Source organism: Chiroxiphia lanceolata, chromosome 3, assembly GCF_009829145.1.
Source record: "Chiroxiphia lanceolata isolate bChiLan1 chromosome 3, bChiLan1.pri, whole genome shotgun sequence".
Lineage (NCBI taxonomy): Eukaryota > Metazoa > Chordata > Aves > Passeriformes > Pipridae > Chiroxiphia > Chiroxiphia lanceolata.
In genome coordinates this window covers 10,108,152-10,131,142 of record NC_045639.1, presented here as the reverse complement: position 1 = coordinate 10,131,142, position 22,991 = coordinate 10,108,152, and the positions used below count along the sequence as shown (strand labels likewise).

At 45.2% G+C, this 22,991-nt stretch overlaps 2 protein-coding genes across 5 annotated transcripts in view; both read right to left on the bottom strand.

The window, feature by feature from the left end:
• Positions 1 to 1,119: 1,119 nt before the first annotated feature.
• On the bottom strand, positions 1,120 to 11,559 carry CHGB (chromogranin B). Of its 2 annotated transcripts, none has more exons than XM_032681913.1 (5): positions 11,471 to 11,559; positions 6,993 to 7,036; positions 5,648 to 5,741; positions 2,501 to 4,266; positions 1,120 to 1,525 (listed from the first exon to the last, which is right to left on the bottom strand). In XM_032681913.1, the coding sequence occupies exons 2-5, from the start codon at positions 6,993 to 6,995 to the stop codon at positions 1,442 to 1,444; spliced, it is 1,947 nt and encodes a 648-aa protein (XP_032537804.1). In that variant the 5' UTR covers positions 6,996 to 7,036; positions 11,471 to 11,559; the 3' UTR covers positions 1,120 to 1,441. The 2 variants fall into 2 exon arrangements, with proteins under 2 accessions (XP_032537804.1, XP_032537803.1); XM_032681912.1 differs by lacking the exon at positions 11,471 to 11,559 and adding an exon at positions 10,991 to 11,089.
• A 702-nt stretch (positions 11,560 to 12,261) lies between these two features.
• Positions 12,262 to 22,991, bottom strand: part of SHLD1 (shieldin complex subunit 1) — a 49,867-nt gene continuing 39,137 nt past the window's right edge. Inside the window, exon 7 of one of the 3 annotated variants that reach the window (XM_032681921.1) lies at positions 12,262 to 12,370. The gene's annotated coding sequence lies outside the window, so the exon portion shown is untranslated. The remainder of the gene's footprint in view (positions 12,371 to 22,991) is intronic. The other 2 variants (XM_032681919.1, XM_032681920.1) reach the window with 2 other exon arrangements.

Below are 22,991 nucleotides of genomic sequence, written 5' to 3'. Positions count from 1 at the left end.
ACCCATCAGTGGAGAGGATGCAGGTTTCACCATCTCTGTTCCACCTGCCCTGTGGATCTGAAAAATGTGCTTTGCCCCTCTCACCCTTCCATACAATGCCAAGTGTGGCAGATCACATGAGAGAACAGAAATGTGATATGTGGCTCTTAGGAAGCTTTTTTTAGAATTCTGGATTTCTCAACTTCTCCGAGGAACCCGTAGCGAAACGCTGGATGTGTGTCCACACGTACATACTGAAGGGAAACTGGGCCTTTGAAAGCAGCCAACATCCAGGATGTGATGAAATCCTGAGGTCACACAGCTTAGAGCAATGGACAGGACCCTGGAAGCTTGGGAAAGGACGAAATCCATGTAAGCCAGGAGACTGATAATGAAAAACTATCTTCTGCTTCATTTCTCTTACCTGTAAAGCAGGCACAGGTACTTCTCCTTCTGTGCCACTTCTGTTGGGCTGGCAGGTACACAGGTGTCGTACCTATGGCGCTACAAAGGTGTGAAAACTTACACAGTAAAAGGTAAACTACCAGCATGTTTTAAATCCTACATATCATGTACACTGTGGCAATAAAAACAATAGCACCAGACAAAAAAAATATTTGTATAATTAAAAGATCAGTTTGAGAAATAAACAATATTGGAACACCTGAAAAGTTAGTTTAGATCAAAGCCAAACAGGCTGCATTTCACCAGCATTAACACAAACGTGGCCTCGATCCTGAATTCTGTTTCCCAGTTTCCAAATGAGTCATAAGGTTTGTACCAAGGAAAAACAATACGGAAAAGGAAATAAATCAGTGATATTTATTTCAAAATGACAGAAGGTATTCTGTAGGTAAGAGCTGAAGAGCATGTCTTGAGGTACCATTGTTCCTATTTCAGTTGAAACACATGAATATGAGACACCAGCACAGCAGGAGGGCTGTAAAAACCACATTTGGATAAGTGGTTAAATTGAACTCCAGATATTTGGAGTAATTGAAACTAATTATGGGATCATTTATTTTACTGCTTTGTAGTGTCCTAAGATCACCAAAAGGCTCCTTCCACACCCCCCTCACTCATGTAAGTGATACAGATAATCCTGAAATAACCCAGTCAGTCAAGTAAGCAAGGAGAAAGTTTGGTCCAAGATCGATGGTTTTTATTATTGCAAACTCAGACAAATATATTTCTGAAGAACACTAACACAATTATTTTCAAAAGCCTATTAAAAATACCTGCCCACATGAAAGATTATGATACTAAAATTCATGCCATTCAGATCTCAGTAGCATAGCAGCAAATTAAAGACATTTTCAGCTGTATAAATCACTACACTATAGTGGACAGTAAACAGTATTTCCTGGGTTTAGGGCAAACAACAATCCAGTGGCAGTGAATTTACCACAGAACATGGGTACAGCAAGTACAGCTACACCAATCTCTGAAACCCCAAACACCTTCAGCCTCTCCTGAGGCTGTTCAACTTCTCTGCTATACTCTGCAGCTCCAAATCCATAGCAGCCAGGTTTTGCAGTTCTTTTTCCTGTGAAAACATAAAGAGCATTTTACTCATCAAATAACTTTGGCAAATATTTTGTTCCATGAAAACGACAGAAAAGGCCATTTCTGAGGCAGATGATCTCCTGCTACTTAATGGTCCCTGAGCAGACTGCTGGGGTAAGAGGTGTTAACAGCATATACTTTGTGCAATTTCCTGCTTTTATCTGAATTAGGGCTGGGGAAAGTATCAAAATACTCATTCTGAGAGCTGGCTCTAATTACAGCCTAATCATTCTAGATTTAAAGCACCATTATCTAGGGGGGGATGTCCTGCTCTCTCACAGCTGCAGTCCCTCCTGCTCGGGTGAAGGTCCTTTAGGAAGCCACAGCCTGACAACCGCCGTGGTTCAGGCTTTTGACAGGCAGCGAACACAGTGTGCACCAAGAGGAACATCTCCACAATAACAGAGAGCAGGAGAAGCTTTATGCTGCCAATTCTTGTTTATTATGACTTGCTAACACCATTCAACGTCTGTATAAATCAGTATTAAGCCTCCACTGCTCCCAGTGACTGGGAAGTCTATAGACAGCTGATTTCACTCTAAACATCCAAGTTACTTGCCAACTATATGCTTTAAACAACCCGACGGACCAAGTGGTGTTTGTGAGTTACCTCTCTGCTCCTGCTGCCACTGGCATCTTTGTTTTATTCGTCTGTAACACCCAACATGGACAGGTAGGGTCCAAGGGGGAAGAAAATCTCCTTTCCCTTCCTGTCTTGCGGCAGACAGAAGCTAATGTCTTTATTTTATAAACTGTGCCCTGGGGTAGTTCACCCAATTCACAGTTTCACCGTTCAAAGACAGCAGATTTTTAGGTCACTGAACATCTGACTCTCAACGTGACTTAATCTTGTTTGTGTTTTTCCATGCACAGTTTACCAGCTGCCTTGGGAATGGATTTGGAAATGTGCATTTGAAGCTTTCCCAGCTTTTCAGAGAAACACCTGTACACATACCTCCTCTTCCGTCAGAGGCCTCTGGCTTAGATTTCTTCTGTCGTTCCCAGTTACGTGACGTTTTTTCAGGTCTTCTCCAGAACTGTACAACTCTGGGAATTCAGCTGATTTCTTCCTGTAATTCAGAAGCTGTGCAAGTTGATCCATCTTGCTGTATTGCCTTTCCACATCATTTCTGTTAATTTTGCTGGGATTCCTCTTCTCAGCACGTTTGTGCTTCAGAGCACTCAGGATTTGCTTTTCCTCCCACCAGTCATCATCATCATAGTCAGGGAAAAGACTCTTCTCATTCAGAGCAGGCCTGCTTTCCTCTTTGCCCTCCAAAAGTTGCTCTCCTGTGCTGTCCCTCTTCTCAAAGTGCCGGCTTTTCCACCACAGCAGTGGGTAGAAAGGGCTGTAGGATGCTGGGGTTCTCTTCTCATTCTCTGCAGGGAGATGGCCTCTGTACTCCTCCCTCTCTGCATATCTTTCCTCCTCTTCATTTTCCACCTGATCACTGCTGTGATGCTTCTTTTCTACCTCCTCCTCCTCCTCACTGTAGCTGGGGTAGCGCTGCTGCTCCCCCCCGTCCTCGGTGCTGTGGTACCTCCTGGTCTGCCCTCGGTGCTCCCAAGCAGATGCTTTCTGTGACCCTTCCTCTTCATTATTCCAGAGGTATCTTTCTCCAGCATGATGCTGCTTCTCCTTGCTGCCACCACTGAGGTAACTGCCTGGCTCTTCCTCATTTTCATCTGCAAGATACGTCCTTCCCTCAGAACGGTGCCTCCTGGCCTCACGTGATCCATCGTGATGTCTCCTCTCCTTGTGCCATTTCTCATTGCTTTCTGCACTGTGGTGATACCTCTTATTTTCTTCTTCACTGCTCTCCTCACTGCTCTCTTCACTGCTTTCTTCCCTTTGCTGCCACCTGTCTCTGTACTTCTCACTTCCCTGGATTGAAAGCCTCTTCTCCTTTGCCTCCTCAGACCCACGCCCCCCATGATAACCACTCTTCTCCTCACGCTGCTCTTCACGCTGTTTCTGATGATGGTTCCATTGGTTCCAGAGATGGGTCTCCTCTGTGTCTGATTCCTCAGCTACTTCCCCTTTCCCACCACCATGACCCCTCTTGTCTTCATAGGAGTCACCCACTCTGTGCTTCCCATGGTATCGTTTGGGTTTGTAGGGTTGCTTTTCCTCCTCTGTTTCTTCACTCTCATCAGATTCTTCATGCTCTTGCTGATGGGAGAAATCACGTTCCTTAGACTCGTGGTGGTACTTTTCACTTCTTTTTTCCTCTCCCTCTTCACCTTCATGAATTTGTTTGTAAGGGCTCTGCATTCCCTCCTCCAAGTGCCAGCGGCCCACGGGGTGCTGATCATTCCCATCACGGAAATCTGTGCTCGTGCCTCCAGAGTGAGACTTCTTGTTGAGAACAGCATGTTCCACACCTTCATCACAACACCTGCTCTCTTTGCTTCCTTCTTCACTGTGGTAATTCTTCTCCTCCTCTCTTCCAGTTTCCTGATAGTGGGTTTTTTCTTCTGTGTAAAGACTCTCATCCTGAGCAGGCATGTGGTGTCCAGCCTCCTCTTCCATGCTTTTACCTTCCTCGTGAGCAAGTTTCTCCTCATCACTTTCTTTCATGTAGTTTTTAGATTCCTCTTCTGCCTGACTTTGTTCTTGCTCCATGCTCGCAGTATGATGTTTTTCAATCTCTGCTGGGTCTTTGGAATGCCTCACTTCAAGTTCTTTGCTTTCACTTCTCTCTCTGTCATTTCTACCACCTATAACACCAAGAGCAGCACAATGGAGTAATCCAACTCTCCAATGAAGTGTTATTTCAGTGCAAATAGACAACTGGCTTCACAAAGTAGCAAGAAGATTTGGACAGAATTGATTTTCTTAATTCTGCTTTTAAAATTAGTAATTTGCTAATATTTTGTATGCTTACCTGGAAGAGGATGAACTAACTTTCATTTAACTAGGCATCTTAGAAGTTTCCCTGGAATTTCCAGAACAGTTTTTCCTCTTTGGCTTTTTTCTTTGTTTGCCATCATGTTTTTAAGTATTGAATTAAATTAGCTTTCATTCCCACTAAAAATCAGTTGGATCTGGAGTTATGTTCAGTTGTTTGAGTGTCAGGCCTTACCCATCACATACGATTACTCACAAAAAAGACAACCACCTGTTTCAAGCTACTTGAAAATATTAGGGGGTTTTAGCAAATTTTAAAATTTTTTAGTTGACTGAAAAAAAATTAAAGAAATCTGTTGCTTTGCAATAGTTATGTTTAAACAAATCACATTCCTTCCACTATTTCTGAAATGTCAAATGAAAGTCTGACTTTGACTGTATGTGTAACAACATACTTCTGTGAAGATATTTCTGCTTCACTTGAGTCTGAGTAACATCAGAAATAGATCACAAATCCTCAAAGTTTTCAGACAATAGCTGCACAGATTTAGAAATAGCTCACTACTTCTGAGAAGTTTCTCATCATCTGCTACTCTTGGATCTGCCTAAGGGTAAAAATATGGTGCTTACCCTCTCTTTCCAGTAACTGGTTTTTTTATTTTCCAAAACATGACAAATATACAGGGCGGGAGATTTTTTCCTGAAATTACAATGTCACAAACTAAGCTTGATGGCATTCAACATTTCCTAGGAATCTGGGGCTGAGTTAGATAAAAATACATGTTTTACCAAAGTGTAAACCCTACCCTCTTCTGATGACTGTGTGAGGGCCATGCATTATTCCCTGTTTAAACAAGGAGGAGACTGTTCATGGACTCAGTTGCCTTGTTGATTTAAATGCTGATTTGATGTGAAGACAGTTCCTACCCTCTGGAATACATTCAGCATGTGGTCCAAACATGGTCACATTTTTCGACTTTTCAGGCTACCTAAAGAGTCTGTCAAATTCTCTCAGACTCTCCGAGTGGTTTAAGTGGAGAGCCACAAGTGTTAGCCAAGAATCCCTGACAATTACCAGGTCAGGCTGTTTGTTCTTTGAGTGAGACAGACTAAAGAGAAGGAAATCAGAATTTTGATACTAAAATTTGGAGGCACTAGTTTCACACAGGCTGGAATAACAGTTCACCAGCTCCAATGCAAGACAGAAACCATCTAAATTCCTTTGACAAGTTCAGGTAATGTTGTACTTACTCTTCTTCAGGATTTCCTTACATTCAGGATTAATTGGTGGTGCATTTGGCTTAGACAGAGCATTGGACAGAACTTCCACTATGCACTGGGTTACCTAGAAGAGACAAAATAGGAGAAGAAATTCTCATGGCAAAAATGGAAATCTTACTACTGATCCAGTTGGTAAAGAAGCTAGTTTAGGATTAGTTCAGGCTATTGTTAATGAGTTTTGAGTAATCCCCAGCTCTAACACAAGTTCTTGTGCCTTTGGCCATCAACCGCTTTGCTCCTCACAGTATCAGTAAGAAGAGAATAGTCACAAGCTCTTTTCATCTCCTCTTTTGTTTGCACAGGTAAAGGCTCCTTTTGTACCTTTTGACATATTAAATACCCTACTCAGTACAAAGGAGAGTCAAACATGAGGTAACAGCACCCTACAAAAAAACCCAAACACAACACGCATGCAAGGGAGGAGAATCATCCTGTAGGATCTGTCCAAATGAGGATGCTGCAAAGGTGCAAAGGTAGTTTGGGTTGCCAATAAAGCAAACCCACCTTGGTGTCCTCTGTGAGTGACATGCTCCACATCTTTTTGTGTGTGTGTGCTGTAAGCCCTGCCTGGTTTTTAGCACTTAACATTCAACTGGATAGTCCTCTGGAAGCAGAGGAAGCTGATTTAGGAAAGTCACCTAACCTCCTCTAATTCTAAGTGCTACCAACGTAGCTCCTCCATATTAAATGATTTTCAAGTGTTGAAGTTGTTGGTTGTGAGCAAACACTGGGGGTACAAGAGCCTCAGGTCGACAATCTGGGTGGCTGACTGGGAAGAGACAATAAAACATTTATGGAGTTTATCTTTCAACTATTTTTAGTTATTAGCATGTGTTTACTAATCTAAATGATCACATTAACAACCAGAGCAGAGGGTCTGAGGTGATGGCATTTATTTAATCACACAGGTTAAGAATCTCTTTCTAAAGCCGGAGACGAGAGGACTACATTAGAAAGTCTGTTGCACAGTCGGTAACTGTAGATATTTCATCTTTCCTCAAAGCTGCCATCTCACTTTATACAGTGCAATATCATGTACTGTCAAACATTTCAGTTCATTTTTCAGGAAGCTGTACACTGCACAGTTCCAGAAGCACCACAGTGACACGAGCACAGCTTCTCTTTCCATCAAGCACATTGAAGTGCACACAGGTATCTTCTGACAGCTAAAGGGACTCTCAGTTCCACATCAGCAACGATCTGTTAAGAGTTTACCCTTAGGAAAAAAAGCATTATCCTGAGAGTTTAGAGACAGAACATGGAGAATACATCACTGATAATTTTCTGAAGCTTGCTCTGACACACAGCCACTCACCATTTCTTCAGTACGGTCTTTTTCTACTGGAACTGTGCTGACACCTGGAAGAAAAACAAATTATGACAGACTCATTAATAGTGGCAACAAGCACCAGTGACAGGAGTTCTCAGTCACATCGGTCTGATGAGACGGCTTGAGTTTCGGGCTGGCTGGTCAGTAAACCGGGCACATTCCACATTAAATCTTTCCTTTTTCGGATGGAAAAGCAATGTAAGACAGCAGCATAGCATGAGAGAAGAGGCATGTCAACATTTCTAGCACTAAAAGAATATACACCACCAAAAAAAACTCACCCCAAAAAAACCCCCAAAAAACCAACCAACTAACCAACCAACCAACCAACCACCACCAAAAACCCAACCAACTAACCAAAAAAAAAGAAACTAAAAAAAAAAGGAAACAAAAACCATACAAAACACAAAACAAACAAAACCCAAAATGAAACAAAAACCCCAAACCCAACCCAACCCAACAAAAAAATCCCAAATAAAACAAACAAACAAAAACCAAACAAACCCAAACAAAAACAAACAAACAAACAAATCCCACAAAACCCCACCCCAAACAGGGGGTTTGCACCCCAAGAACCTTTTGGTTTCTGCAAGGGGCTTTAGATCCAACCCCCCTGCTAATAGGAGACCATTCTTCAAGACTTTAAAGCAGTTTGGATAGGAAGCTGGAGGGAAGGAGAGAGCCAAAAGGCACAGGAAAATTTCCATTCCCTGAGTGGTCCATTATCACTTCAAGAAATAAGCAAAAAAACCCAAATCCCAGTGGAAAACCACTCTGGAAGGAAGCAGTACAACATGTCTCTTTGTCCTGAGGACAAGTAGGGTAACTAACACCTCCTTGTGCCACTTCTGTTGTATCTAGTCCAAGGTATTTACTTTTATAAAGAAGATATTGCAAACAAAACCTCCATTCTGGTTTATTTTGCCATCACTGCTGCAGTACATCTCCAGCTGGTTATTGAGCTTGGATGCTGTATTGAGTTTGGATGTAAAATTAACTGTGTCAATTCTCATCCACCTTGAGATTTCCAGAAGTGAAGTTAGGCACCCTGCCAGCAACACAAGAGTATGTAGAAGCAAGCCCTATTCTACCATAGCTTCACAGACTTCCCACACAGCATAGAATCAGAGTGCACAAACACACAGCTGGGGGTGCAGTTCTGAAGTTCTTACATGAGTCAGGATAGTCTTAAATATGACCATTGCTCTCTCTGCCATACTGCTTGGTTGGGACAGTGAGAGATCTGTAACACAGGAACACAAAGCACATTGTGTAGACAAAAGAGGTCAGTTCACCTTACAGCATCAGGAGACCTAGCACTGCCCCAAGGAAGCTTCCTGCAAAGCACACAGGAGCATGTAGCCTTGCACTGTTTAAAGCAATAAAACCTTTATTTTCTGTGTTTGCAGAGGAAGCAGACATCCCCTTGAGCACTGACTCAGTGCGTAATAGCTGAACATAACACAGTATTAACTCTCTTGATATTTCTACTGCCCTCTATTTCTGCTCCCCCAAACACGTATGTAGGAATGTGCTTCTCCAGCCCCCATCTCTTCTCTGCGTACACAACTGAGATCAGAGAAGGGAACCCACACAAGGATAGCACAGAAGGGATTCCCCTAAAATAGCACTCTATCATTTCCCCAGAATGCCAGGTGGTGTGTGGGGGGAGATCGTGCTCAGAGCCAACCCTCTCCCACACCTTTTGTGTTCAGTGCTTTAGGAGCCAGGCTTCAGGCTCCTTTACTGACCCAGTATGCAAATAACTATCACACAGCACAGCACTGATGCTGCTGCAGTCCCACCTGCCTGCAGGATCCAGTCTAACCTGCCTGCAGGATCCATCTGAGCATGGAGGATAAGGATGTACATGCACGTGGGGGCAGGAGACTGGCAGCAAAGTCTCTTCTATTAAAAAATAGTGTTATCCACTAAAAGGACACTCTCTTGATCCCACAGGTGTTGGAGATGCCGCTCTAATGGCATGAGCTGCTCACAGTCACCACTTGCATGAAAGAAGAGGGAATGACCTGCTTCACTGCCTCTTCTTGGAGAGGCCCCTCTGGTCCTCCAGCCCATGAGAAATCACACCATGCACAAGGGTGAATTGACACATCTTGATTTTTGTCCTTTTAGTCACAGCACCTTTTCTGTGAGTTACACCCGGGTGATGTGATAAAGCACAGAACAGACCAACTTCTGAACATCTTTTGCTACTACAGACGCCAACTTCAGGCTACCTCTCGAGCCATCAGTGGTACAGGAATATAAAGTCAGGTTGTGTTCACTGCCTTTGCCAGGTCATCCAAAAGCTCACATCTCAGCAAGTGCCTGGTTAACAGTAAAAGCCGACACGCACAAAGAGGAAGTATCAGGCTCTCATAATAATGTCAGAAGAAGCAAATGGCATTGGGCATATGTCATATTAACCTGCCTGGAGAAATAAGATGAGCATCCAATCCATCGCACAGCCTGAAATAATACATTGAGGCAGCTGCTCTGCCAGAGCTGAGATAGGAAGCCAGGGAGGAGCCAGCATGCCCCACTTTACACCGGTGCTGGCAGTGCCAGCCCATGCCAGTTGGCAAGAGCTCCCTTGGGGCCACCTGCTAGGTGAAGATGGCTGGCCAGCGTGTCTGCCTTCCTCTCCACATGTGCTCCCCCTGACACCAACAACAGACTCAGGCACCAGGGCACCCACCCACTGGGCTTGCAGGGACCCAGCAGATGGTACAACTGCAGGGCTTCACAGGAGAAACAAAGTCAGAACGCATGCCAACAGGGAAACCTTTCCCCTGTCCATGCAGAAAAAAAACAGACCACAGACCTACAAAGTAAAGCAAAGCCCTGGGTCTGCTTTACCCTCCTGAACCAAGTCTGCCCAGGCAGTTACGATCAGATTATCTGATTTTTGTCTCAGTGCTGAGAGTTGTTGAATATCATGAAAAACGATGAAAAATGCAGGACAAATCCACACGGCTTTTGCTTGCATCTCCAAGACTGAGACAGATCTTTGGGTGGGTTTATGATGAAATCCCCACATGGCTTTCTTTCATTAATGCTGATGACTCAGTGCAGTGTCATTCCTCACCAAAACGTCAGCAATGTCTTCCTAGGAAGGATAACTAAACTTTGGCATATAGATTTGCAGGAGTACTAGAAAGTTCTTGAAGTTAACGTTTCACTGATTTGACATATGAAAGCAAGACAGTCACAAAGCATACAAAGAAGTACCTGATCTGTTTGATGGCATAAACAGGAAAAAAATCTTAGATAATAAATGCCCATAGATCTGTGGAATAAGTCTGGTGAGATCCTCTGTGTTGGAGTCTCTTTGCCCATCTTCCACCCTCCCTTTTTGATTTCAATAAAGGCACGTGAAGGTAGTCAACTTCCTTACAGTCTCCGCACAAGTCCCAGAAGCGTTTCCATGTGGAGACTTCTGATAGACCTAAAGCCAAATTACTCAACCCAGAATGACACTGACTCTTTCAAGTAATGATGTTGTAGGTACTATAAAGCCAAGCCATCATCTCATTCTATCGTGTTTAATGTTCATTTCATGATGGGGTTTCAATAATTAATGCCGCATGCCACAAAAAATATTTTTAAGAATCCTGCTAGTTAAAGCTGCAGCGCCGATACTTTACCATCGGTATCAAGCACTGGCTGGCAAAAAAACTAGCGGTACCCTTGTAATAAAATGACACCGAGAAGTCTTTGTGGAAAGATGCTGTACCGGGATAAAAATAAAGGAAGGGCAGCCGATCCCTCTCGCAGCTCCATCCCACCGCGCCCTCCCCCGCACCCCGGGGGTGCCGCAGGGCGGGCCGGGCGCGATGCCCTGCACCCGCGGGCGGCGTCACCCCTCCGGGAACCCCTTCAGGAGGACATCCGTCCATTCCCACCCCGCGCCCGGCGGGGCTGTTCCCTCGCCCCCCGCTCCATCCATCGGGAGGTGCCGCGCCCGCGGTCCCGCTCACCTGCCAGGGCGGCGGCGCCCAGGAGGGCGAGCAGCGCCGGCGGCCCCATCTCGGCTCGGCTCCGCTCGGCTCGGCGCTGCTTAAAAGGGGGACTGGGGGCGGAGGGGACGGGCGGGGGGCCCCGCCGGGAGCTGCGTCACCGCAAGCCCCCGGGGGCGGTGCCGCCGCCGCCCCCACCGCCCTGCGCTCCCCCCGCAGCGCCGCCGCCGCCCCCTCCCCTCCATCCCGGCCCCTCCGCACAGGGCAAGTTCTCCACACGCCGGGAAAGCCGAGCGCGTTTCCCCTTTCCTTGGCGACTACCGCATCCGTTCTTCCTGCCCTCCGCCTAGGTACTTGCGAGACCCCTTTGCATCCCCCCCGCCCCGCCATTCCTCGGAAAAGGGGAAAAGCGGGGCTTCCCTGCCTCTTTCTCCAGCTAAGAAGATGTGGTATCGTCCTTAGGTCTTTCCCACCGTCAGAGGATGCTGAGCCTCTATCTACAGGGAGGAGGTGCGGTAACCCATCCCTCTTAAACAGCTTTCACAAGGAATCACCGCTGCTTTCCACATCCATTTCCGATCGAAGCTTCTTCAGGCGCTGCAGCAGCCTTTTCTTCCTGGAAGATTTTTGTCCCTTCCCCTCAAATCGTTGCCCCCTTCTCACAGCCTCCCCCTACCCCCGCACAGAGCAAACCCAGAACCAGAGAATGACTACAAAGTGATCCTGGTACTTATGTCATCTGGTGAACGAATGACATGCAGTGTTCCTCAAGAGTTTTACCGTGGAAATCACTGCTCTTAGCATCCATCTCTGCAGGCAAATCTCTTATTTACTGTGATGATGCTCTGGGGAGTCAGAGGAAACCTACAGACATCAAATTTTATATAATTTTCTTTAATAGCCCCCACTGTCCCAATTAGTCCTTATGACAGCTATGACGAGCTCTCCATAGAGCAAGTCCAAATGCTCCGCCCAGTTCGCTTCAAAAGCAGGCAAAGCTCTGAATCTATTTTGGTTTTCTTTTCATTAACCCTCCGAGGGCCATCTCCAAATTATGTGTGTTTTTCAGTTTTCTTTGTTTGTCCTCAGAGCTAAGCAGATGGCTCTCTGATTGCCAGTGTTCATGGAGGACAATGGATGTATACATCAAACTGGCAGTTATTTCTATTATTGTTCTGTGTATTATTTTATTAACAATGCCAGGCTGCTATAACCATATAGCCTTTAAACATATAAAGCAGGACACAAGAACAATACTCCAGTTAAACTCACATGAGGCTTCAGTGGTGCACAAAGGAAGCAGAAACTTCAGCTCCATTTGAAGCCTGTTTTAGAAGACAGCCTTTAACAGCAGGAGGCAAAACCAGACACCTTGTTCATCTTGCATTCGGATTACAATTTCTGCAAAATAACAGAACCCAGTTGCACGGCCACCGTGGAAAGAAAATCATCTGCAACATCTTCTGTCAGTCTTCTCTCAGCCTCCCCCTCCTGCATTCTGTTCCCATATTGCCTATGCAAGCCCCAGTCTCCCCAAAGAAGCAGATGCTTCTTTGGAAATCACCACCCTTGGCCTCGGGAAATCAAGAGTCTGATACAAAAGACAATGACGAATTTCACTGGCTCCAAGGTCCCCATGTCCTCCTCTGTCTGTGTGGGGATTCAGCCTGTCCTCAACCTTCTCAGCTGCTCATAAGAAAGAATTTTAAGCAAAACATTTGCCTTTTAAGCCTTCTCTGCTTCTCCAGGCATATAAATAGCACACTCTGGTTTATCCTTGTGTAACTGCTCTACTCCAGCGTTTGCCTGGCTACACTTATCTTGAACATGACAGACAAAAGGGGCAAGTGATACAAAGATGCTGAATAAAAATAGCCAGCTCTTTTAGTTTCTATGAAGAACTCTCACTAAGTACCTGTACTGCACAAGTCCTGTTGATAGTCACTACAACCACCACTACAGAATTCTTCTTGCTGCAGAACAGAGAGGTGAGATTAAGCAGTCCCACACCCCTGCCTCACACGGCTTCTAATCCATCCCCTGCACCACAGCAGGAATTACACTGGGGCTTCTCAGCTGTTTTCTCTGTGATGGTTGGTTTGCAGGATTTCTCTGAAATGCTCCCTCATCTCAGCATTGTGTGGGCTGATCCTGAAGGACCAAGAAGTCCTTTATTTGCCATTGGCAAATGAAGATGTCAAAGCACTGCCGGGAAATGTTCTGCCACCAGTTACATCAGGGTCTGCACGGGAGCACATGTTCACACCGTCAGATTTGATCCGAACTGAAGTTACAAAGATTTGCAAGTTTTGCAGGAGGTCTGTTACAGGTCCAGGGACAGAACTGGATGGAGTACATATCTAACTCCACCTTCAGGGTAGGATTTCAAAACACAATTCAGCAGACTTTTTGCCAGCACTGGAAAACCAGAGCATCCAAGCATCTTGCCCACAGTTAATTCAGTCAGACTCTATATTCAAAACAATGTTGCTTCACATGGACTCTTGCAGCCAGGTATGAGCTGGGATGAGTTTCCCCTCAGAGCAGGAGCAAGATGTGACTGCACTAAATCAGGATTACTGCAGGCAGTGGTGTATTTCACTTGATCGGTTGTGAGTGGCACACCCCAAACCTCTCTTCTCAGATGTGTCAGTACTTCAGCTGCAGTGATATACATGCCTCACAATGTTGTGACAATCTATTGCTCTATGAAATAAACAGTATTTATCCTGCTGGATTCTCTAAAATACAAATGCTTTAAAAAAAAATCACACATTTGGCTCATTCTAGAAGCTAGAACTTGAAAGGATGACAAGCAAATTTTTGTGTCTGAACTCCTAAATCGAGAGGAGACTGCTTGGGGAATATGAGGATTGCTCTTCTAATTAGATGTGCTAGTGGGATTATCTTCATTCTTGGGTGCCAATTAGTTTTCATGGAATTAAAATACTGCAGCCTATCTCGTGAACAAACTCAGCTCTTTCATTCAGAAGGTGCTAAGGGGATGGATCTGGAGATAAACAATTGAATTGGAAAAGACAGCACCTAAGGGACAGCATCTATTCAGTAAGAGCAACAAAAATCCTTTCAGAGGTCTCATCATATGCAATGCTAGTTGCAACACAACAGATAATGGATCTGCACAGATGCTCGGGCTTTCCTGCTTTTATACATCACCCTACACATCTATCTACCCACCAGCTGTTACAGTGGATTCAAGATGGTGCAACACAGAGTTGAACTATACCCCAGGAATTGAGTTATCATCTTAGTAGCTCTACAGCGAGGTAGGATCAGGTGCCTCTTAGTTCATATGGTGAAAGACTTCAGAGGAATTAAAATCCGTCACATACACGCACCGGAGAGGGAACAGGCTCAGCTGGATCTCATCCCCACTGGATCCAAACACGGGCCAGCAAAGCAGAAGGGACAACCCTCCAGGGGTGCATGTGCCCATATACGTGCCAAATCTATTACATGCCTCTAGTGAAAGCCTCTCTTTAGTGTCAAAAACTTTCTTCAAAGGAAATCTAAAGAATTTACAGCGTATTTCTGCTTCAGAACCAGAAGAACCTTAAAAGTTCAGTGCAAATCTTCTTGAGTTGTCCTTCTTGGTCTTCTTTATAAAAGCAGCAGATTTTGCTCAATTGTAACCCTCTTGTCTTCCACGCAGGATCCTTCTAGCTCCAGTTCTTCAGTAATATATCTATGCCACAGAAATAAGGTTAAATATTATAAGGACAGACTAAAAAGAGGTTTAAAATCTGCCTACAAGACCTGTCATAACTGTTAAGGGATATGAAAAATACACACACAGACTGCTGTGGTCTTCTGGAGAAAGCCCTGTGCTAGCTAATATAAATCTTCAGGGCCTCTGGATACACTCACAGGCTATAGAACCTGTAAATGTATCACCAGAATAAAAAAACCCAAAATACACAAACCCAAACACCAAACACAAAACAAAGGCAAGAGAGAGGAGACCAAGTATAAACACAATCATTTCCCCAACATCCCAGGTTTTCCACATTAACATCTTCACATATGCTGCTCACACACACCTATTTCCACCCCCCCAGCCATTCCTCCCTCAGTGTTTGTTAGCTCAGATGGCAGAAAACTAGATTATGCTGCAATACAAAAATAAGTACATAAACAAAAAGCAGCCTTCGGGGTATAGGGAACAAAGGACAATTTTTCCATACTGCACTGTCATCATGATTGCCACCAAAAACCAGAGCCACTTCCAAGGTCCTTCTCTGATAGCAGCTCACTGACCTTGCTTGCTCCAGGTAGTAAATGCAGCTTAGCTCTTGCAATTACACTGGGAATTACCACGGGAAAGATGGCACTGATGTGAAACAACATGCACATTTCCTGCTGGGAGTTTTAGTCACGAGACTCTTCATTGTGCCAGTGCTGCCACTTCTAACCTGATCTGCTGCCAGAAGATGATCTGCTGGAGTCCTAATCAAAACCTACCACTCCAGATGAACCAACCACCAAGCTAAAATGCAGCAGGGGCCTAAGAAGCCCTTACATGATTACTCATGGCTTTATAAATTTGGCTATGACTTAATCTTCTCCTAGTCTCAGCTATAATGAAATTGCCTTGCTGACAGCAGAAGCCACCTCCACAGCCCCAGGTGCCTCCTCCTCTACAAGAGGGGAAGTAAGGGCACCCCAACACCCTCCTCACCAGAGACAAGTCCTGGACAACAAACAGTCCCCAAAAGCTGCCAACATGTCTCTCTGGCCTGGCTTTTGGATGCTTGGCATCACTGCAGGACTGGAGTTCCCAGGCGGCTGATGCCCAGAGAGCATCCTGAGAGCACTGGAGCCTCTCACCCTCCAGCCTGGGCCCAGCTGAGCTGCACACAGAGGTGCTCCCCCCAAAAAAACTCCTCCACAGAACAACCCCTGCCCAACCACCCCTGCATTTTTTTTTTTTTTAAAGTATGCAATTAATCACACTGGTAACCTCATGGTGAAGTTCGGGGCTTGTGCAGTAGAATGTAAAACAGGATAGAAATTTCTTTCAGCAAGCAAAAAAAAGCCAACTTAAGCCCTCATATTTTGAGTACTGCTTCTCATTAAGCAAAAATGACTTTAACAGTTGCCTTTGCACCGCAAATAATTTCATTTACGCAATTAAATTGCCCCATTCAGTGTTTCTGTCTGCATTTTGTCAACTATATATGTTCCATTTAATATTTAAAGACTGGGGCACTAGTCTGGCTTACTTAGTAATTAATTTCTTTAAATATTTATAGCACTTTGACTCTCAGCAAGGGCTCTGTTTTGTAAGAACAATATTGTTCTGTTGTTGATAGCATCATGGAAATTTCAGAGGCAAATTTCTATTTCGTAAAATAAAAATATATAGATTTCTGCAACAGACTGTAATTATTTCAAAGTAAAGGTTTTATTACTGAACGATATATGTACTGAAAAAAAAAAATCCAATTATGCCCTGGCACATAATTCCAGACTGAAAACACAGTGCTGAGAGATCTATTTCATGACAGCCATACTCACACAGCAAAAGGAATTGCCAAAGAAATTTTCCACAACCTCCTTTTTAATCCCCACTGGCACTAAGAACAGAAATCCAGCTGCAAAAAGGCTCTATGAAAGAGAGAGCAAAACCTACAAAATGCAAGAGGAGATTTTGCTACCATCTCTTCCCCGTAGAATATAATATTTTTCTTTTGCATACCCTGATTTTAAGACTTTTAGGCTCTTTGTGTGAAATGCTGTGTGCTTATAAAAAAGGTTTAAAAGGCTTAGGCTTAAAGGTAGCCTTAGGAAATGAAAATACCTGGAAGACACTCTGTCAGTGTAAATTTGTCTAGTAACCCTCAGGGTGGAAAGGTGATGCAAACATGAAAAGCAGAACAAGAGACCATGAAAGACACTCTACTACCCTGGATATGAGAAAGAGGAAGCCACAGTGGGTGGTTTTGCCAACTCTCATGTGAGGCATACTGAGCTTGCAAAGTGTCATGTCCTGGCTTTGGCAAAAAAAGAGTTTCCACGTGCCTCGTCCTCCTCCAGGCAGATTGAAGTTGGGTGGCTGCCTCAGGGAGAAAATTCAGGTTCAAATGGGCCAAGTGTGGCAAAATCACACTGGGAACAAAGTTAAGAAGATACCTCCTTTCAAGGTTAGGAGCACCCAAGGCTGACTGACCCACCCAGGCTGAGTAGCTCTAAGGACGATCAGGGGTGTCAAGAGTGCCTGCTGCACTCAAATGCTAAAGTCTGGACTTTAGCAGCTTCATTTCTTTCCCCTTGTGGCAGGCTGGGGGCTGACACCATCTCCTCTCATCAAGCACTAGCAACCCGTGGAAGTGGGAACAGGAGGAAGTGGCACAGAAATCAGCCTGATCCTTGTCCAGCACACCACTGCATTTTGAGTCTAATTCACTGCTGCCTTTGGTAAGATTCCTCCAGCCTACAAAACAGCAGTCTGTATCTCCTCATCCCACAAGATTTTTTTTCTCAGTGATTCACGTGCCCTAAGTCTATTCCTGAACACTAGACAAGCAGCATTAACATTCCCAGAGACAGAAACCCAGACATGGGACTTCTCCACACATACACAGGTTTCTCATCACTACATGTGGAACTCGACTTGTGGGCGCCTCTTTCTGCTTTACAGCACCAACATCTCAAGCCTAAGATCAACCTTTCCTTTCTCCTGAGTGAGAACACAGATCACAAAAATAAGCCACCCCTAAATACAAACCAAAGCAACTCCTCTATACATCCAGCTATGCCAAGGAGGAAAGAAGTGTTTTAAAAGAACACATAAGCAGTTATCCTATGGCCACCTTTGGCTGTGTCCTCATTCTCTCAGCCCCCAGCCCATACCCAGAGCAGTGATGCCCTCTCAGGGACCAGCCAAACCCAGGGAGAAATGAGGAGATTAAGGATGCAAACACAAGCTGGCCTCACAGAACACATGCTGAGCTGCTTGTTAAACAAGTGGCCTGGCCCACAGACACAAAACCCCTATTATTATTTCAACCTCTAGTTGCAGCCTTCTGAGAGGAGCTGGTGTTAGACAAAGATGTAAGTTTATATGTCCTGCCTTCTCACTCTTTCTCTGAAGCTCCCAGATACCCAAAACAAGCTGCTGGGAACTTAGAACCAACCAATTAGTGAAAGGCACACTGAAAATGTGTTGCAGGGCACAGCATCCCCACCTCAGTATCTGTAATCACAGAATCACCCTGCTTCTCTGGCTGGGAGGTGCTGATTTTAGCACCCGTTTAGCAGCATTTCTGGCTCAGGTACTGCATCTTACCCAGAAATGCAGACAATGCTGGACAGTGTCACCTGCCCTAAGGCTGACTGACATTTCCCATTACAAGAACCTACTTTCTAGGGCGAGTGAAAGTTTGTTCAGCTTGAACTCAGGGTAAAATTTTCCATGACAGATGTTCTTTCATTGCAAGACTTTCCCTCTCAATTCACAGCACCTGCAAACAAATAGGCCATTGCAAAGGGGATTTAAATAAAGGCTTGACCTTCCAGCCATGAGTTTTCTGGCTTTGGTTAGCTCCAGTTACTGTTTTATCACATCTTATTATTTCATGCTCTGTGTGTTATGTATGTGCCAGATTTTACTTTTAAGGAAGAAATGCTGACATATGCTGTTGCCTAATAGATGTGTGTGGGAAAACAGTTATTAGGGAAAGCCTACAGAATAGGGTATTTTTAAAATGAACTTCTGTATTGTGGGAAAACATATGCCCCACACAAAATCACCAATGCTCAATAGACACATTTATACAGGATGTATACTGCCTGTTGTACACTGAATTTAACAACCACATGTCCCGAAATACCAAAACACCTCAAACTCCTGGGGGAAAATCCTCCACTGGTGTAAATGGCCCTGTCTCCACTCACTTCACTGACACCTGCTGAGGACCTGCTTCAGCCCCTGCCTGTCGCAGGAGCTCAGCTCTCTCCCTGGCTGCCTTTGGGCTCCAGGACTGGGTAGGTCGTTGGCATGAATCAGCACCTCCCACCAGCAGCTGTGTGGGAGGGGAAAATAAAAATTCTGTTGGAGTGAGCATCAGAGAGGCCATTGATACCAAACATTCTGGATAAGCTCTCAGCTGAGGAAAGTGGGGAATGACTTAGTAGCAGGAGTCATCAAGGACGACAAAAGTGTTTGGATCAGGCATTTATGTATTCTGGGAACAGAGGCAGCACTCACAGCCTGCCAGACCTAGCCTTAAGATGAGCCCCAAGGCAACTCAGGCGTCTGGTGTGCACGGGCAGAGGGCTTTGTGCCTGCAGCAGTATGAGTCACCTCTCTGAGACACTGAAGGATGCTGGTCCGGCTCAGGTGGAAAATATCCAATCCAAAGAGTACATATCTCTAACAGACCTTGAGTGGGATTTGGATCTGGGTTGTGCATCAGGGAAATCCCTGGGAAATGGCTGTCAAGTCCTTGCCATGTCCTGTGCTCCTCCTACTTGGCAATGACAGATCAATTTTGGCCTTGCTTGTCATACCCTATGGGACCGATGTTATTCCCCATCTTCTACTTCACTTACACATTTCACTTGAAGATCTTGAGGAGTCTTGTACACCCAGAGCCCTGAAAGGTGTTGTAGGTTTTCAGGTGGTGTCCTAAGCTAGGCTCAGAGCTGGTCCTCTGCTGTGAGCCTCGAACAAGCAGAAGGAAAAAAACCCTTGGATTTGTTCTGCAATGTAAGCTACAAAATGTCTTTGTAAAAGCAGTGTCCACACACTACCAGAGCACACAGGGGGATGAACAGAGGTCACAGCAGCTGGCTTTGGCAGTCGAGATGGGAACCATCAGAGCTGGGGAGGTCAGCAAGTTGTGGAGGTAGGGTGAGCTCCCCTTCTAGAACACTGTGCAGTTTAAGTCCATCAGAGCCTCTCTCCTCAGGAGGATCACAAACGGAAAAACATTCCCTGGAAGGAAAGCAAAGGAATCAAGAGTCCCTGCTCTTCCTCCTCTTGAGCCACAGCAGCATTATTTAGGGAAAGCTGGGAAAATTCCCACCTACAGGTCTTGAAGCAGGCAAGAAGCAGAAGGGCAGGGGGGCACTGGAAGTGCATGGGACCACTCTGCTGGGCAGCTCTGCTCAGCCAGTCCTGCTGAGCAGCAAATTGTGCTTGTCCTAGAGCAGGGGAAAGACAACAACTCAGAGGGATGTTTTCTATTGCACAAAGGGGCAACTTGCAGGACACCTTGACCAGTGTGCACACAGCACAGGCATCAACTGGCAGGGGAGTTTCAGGGAGACTGTAACTTCAGGTGCATGTTTCTGCCTGGCAGCTAAATGTTCAGTAGTTACAGCTGAGTTTGCTTTGGAAAGCTGAACCAAAGCAGCTCATGGTGGTGGAGCATGTTTGGGTACAACGTGGTCCAGCATCACCTGGTTCCTCGCCTTCAGGAAAACAGGTTATTTCCTGCCTTATATACTGCAGTGGAGAAGAAAAATAAAATGATGGGGTGGGTCAGAGAAGCAAACAAAGTGAATGGAGAGAACCCAACAGCAAAGGGCCTCTGAGAGGATGACTTGTGCTCTGATAAGTGCTGAAACCATAGAAGTGTCAAAGCTAAGTTAAGGGCAAGCCAGAGAGAGAGGAAAGCACTTCACTCCTCAGGAAAAAAACCTCAGTTTCCCAGAGATTATTGCACAGGCTGGGGAGAAATGGTCAGAACACAAGACACTTCTGTGAGGGCTTCATACCATTCTTGGTACTTCACATGCAAAAAGACTGTCTTTTCACCTCGAGGAAGCCATGGGTGGTCATACCTCCGGGACACTGGAAGTGAGCAGCACAAAACTGCAGGCACTCCTGACTGCAAGGGGTGCAAACTTTTCAAAAGACTGCATGCTTCATTAGCACAGAGTTTACCATGTCCTCTGCAAGATGCCAGCCAAGATTTGTAGATATGAGTCATAATCCGGATTTTTCAGCTGCATGCAGTCTGTTCTGCCTACGTTGGTCTTTAAAATTGAACAGTTTCACGCTCTCCTCTGCCAGTATCTATCTTCATGCTCTTTCAGCAGCCACCACCCATTCTTTATTTTGTTATTGCTTACATCTCATTACCTAAAGGGTTCAAGAGTAATGAGTCCTCTTATCTCTTCTTGCTGCCCTAGAAATTTCTAATGAGAAAACTGGGATGTTAAAGGCAGTGGCTGTGCAGCCCCAAGAGCCCAGAGGAGCTGAAGCAGAAGAATGAGCTCACTAGAGGTGCCTCCCCTCCCCTCTGTGCAGAGAAGCAGCATGATCCCCCCACAGAGGGACCCTAGATTAACTTCCTGCGTGGACATGCCTCTTCCAAAGAAAGATTGCCCCATTTTGCCATCCTTTAAAACACTTGATAACAACAGTTATTCCTTTGAATGTTTTTATATCTCATTCAAAAAGGGGATAAAATTATTGCAGCTCAGGTTAATCAGGCTTCAGGAGGAGCACCCTGTGTACACCCCAAAGAGGGGCTCCAGGTAGACACCTCACGTTTGTTATGAGTGAGGAAAACCAAGTCTGTCTCTAGAGTTAACCTGGGGTCAGACTAGAGTCAATCAGGGCTTCTTTTCTCTTCCATCAAAACCCAGTAGGTATCTCTCAGACGTGAGTAGCAGCAGGACTCTCCTAAAGAATAGGAACTTCATATTTTGCTGCAAGCTTTCTTTGTGGAAATTGCACATCTTTGGTCTTTTTTTAAGAAAATTCTGAATAGGAGACTAGATGGTTTCAAAGCTAACCCAAACCACAGACCAATGCATCACCAAACCAAATACAGCAACTAAAGGGATTCAGATGCAGACCTCTGATTTCTCAATCTCTCTCTTCCCAGGAGGTTATTTCCCTTAAAATGGCTGTTAAAGGGTTTTGCACGGCAACTAATTTAACTGTGTGGAACAGCATAAATGCTGGCAAAAAATGAAAAGCAACACCATCTGATTCACACTGAAGACCTTCCTTCCTCCCTGTCCACCCTCAGCAATAGATCCCTGTATCTGTCAGTATTAATGCCCTCGTAGCTGTGACAGATCTGTGGTGGTTCAGCAGTGTGAGCTGGTAGGGAGAGGCCAGTAGTGTTACTGTAATTACTGATAGCACACTCAGGAGCATGTTTCCTTTTTCCAGCTGTATCTATTGTCAAACTAGTTAGTATCACCTTTGTCTATAGTTTTTGCCTGCAGGATGCTTTCATCTGGATTCTGACACACCAGCACCTGTGGATTTATTTGCTGCCACAGAACTGATGCTGCACTCTCATCTCAACTCTTTTTTTTCCCAAGAACCATTAACTTGAGCAGCAGGGGAGCAGATGAGGGTCTGCTTCAATATTTTCTGTGCCCTCCAGCACATGTACAGCACCTCTGCCATAAAAGCAAGCAAGCAAAACACCAAGTGGAAGCACCAAGAAGCCAGATGTATCAGTTCCATGATGATTCAAGGACAGGAAACTAAACCAGGCAGTTCCAGTATAAATCTATTTGCAAAGAGACTTTGCACCAAGTCCTAAGACCTTGGCCATAACTTGCAGCCATCTGGGCCAGCAGGGCCTCTTCCTGTTCTGATTAAAGTCAACAGCCAAATTTCCATTGCCTTTGCTGGAAACACCTGCAGAGCACAGCTGCTGTGCCAATCTGCCAGGGGCAGCAAGGCAGGAATAGCAGCCCTGTGTGAAACTGAAGCAGGGAATCTGATGCGCATGAACACCAAAACCCATCCTGATATCTGGCCAGTGTGGAAAGGGAACTGATGAGAGGGCTCAGCAACTGGGCTGGTAAGGTAAGGGCTGTCTCCAAACTGAAACGCTGAAGATCAAATACTAAAACTGGTGCAAGCAGTGTGGCTGTACTGGAGTAACCACATTAGCTGGGAACCTTAACGTTGACCTTTGAGACCCTGACTGTCCATCCTTTCTTCTTTGCCCATATGCTGCCACCTTGATCACATCCACACTGGAGAATGACCTCCTCAGTCAGCCAGCAACATCACTACAGC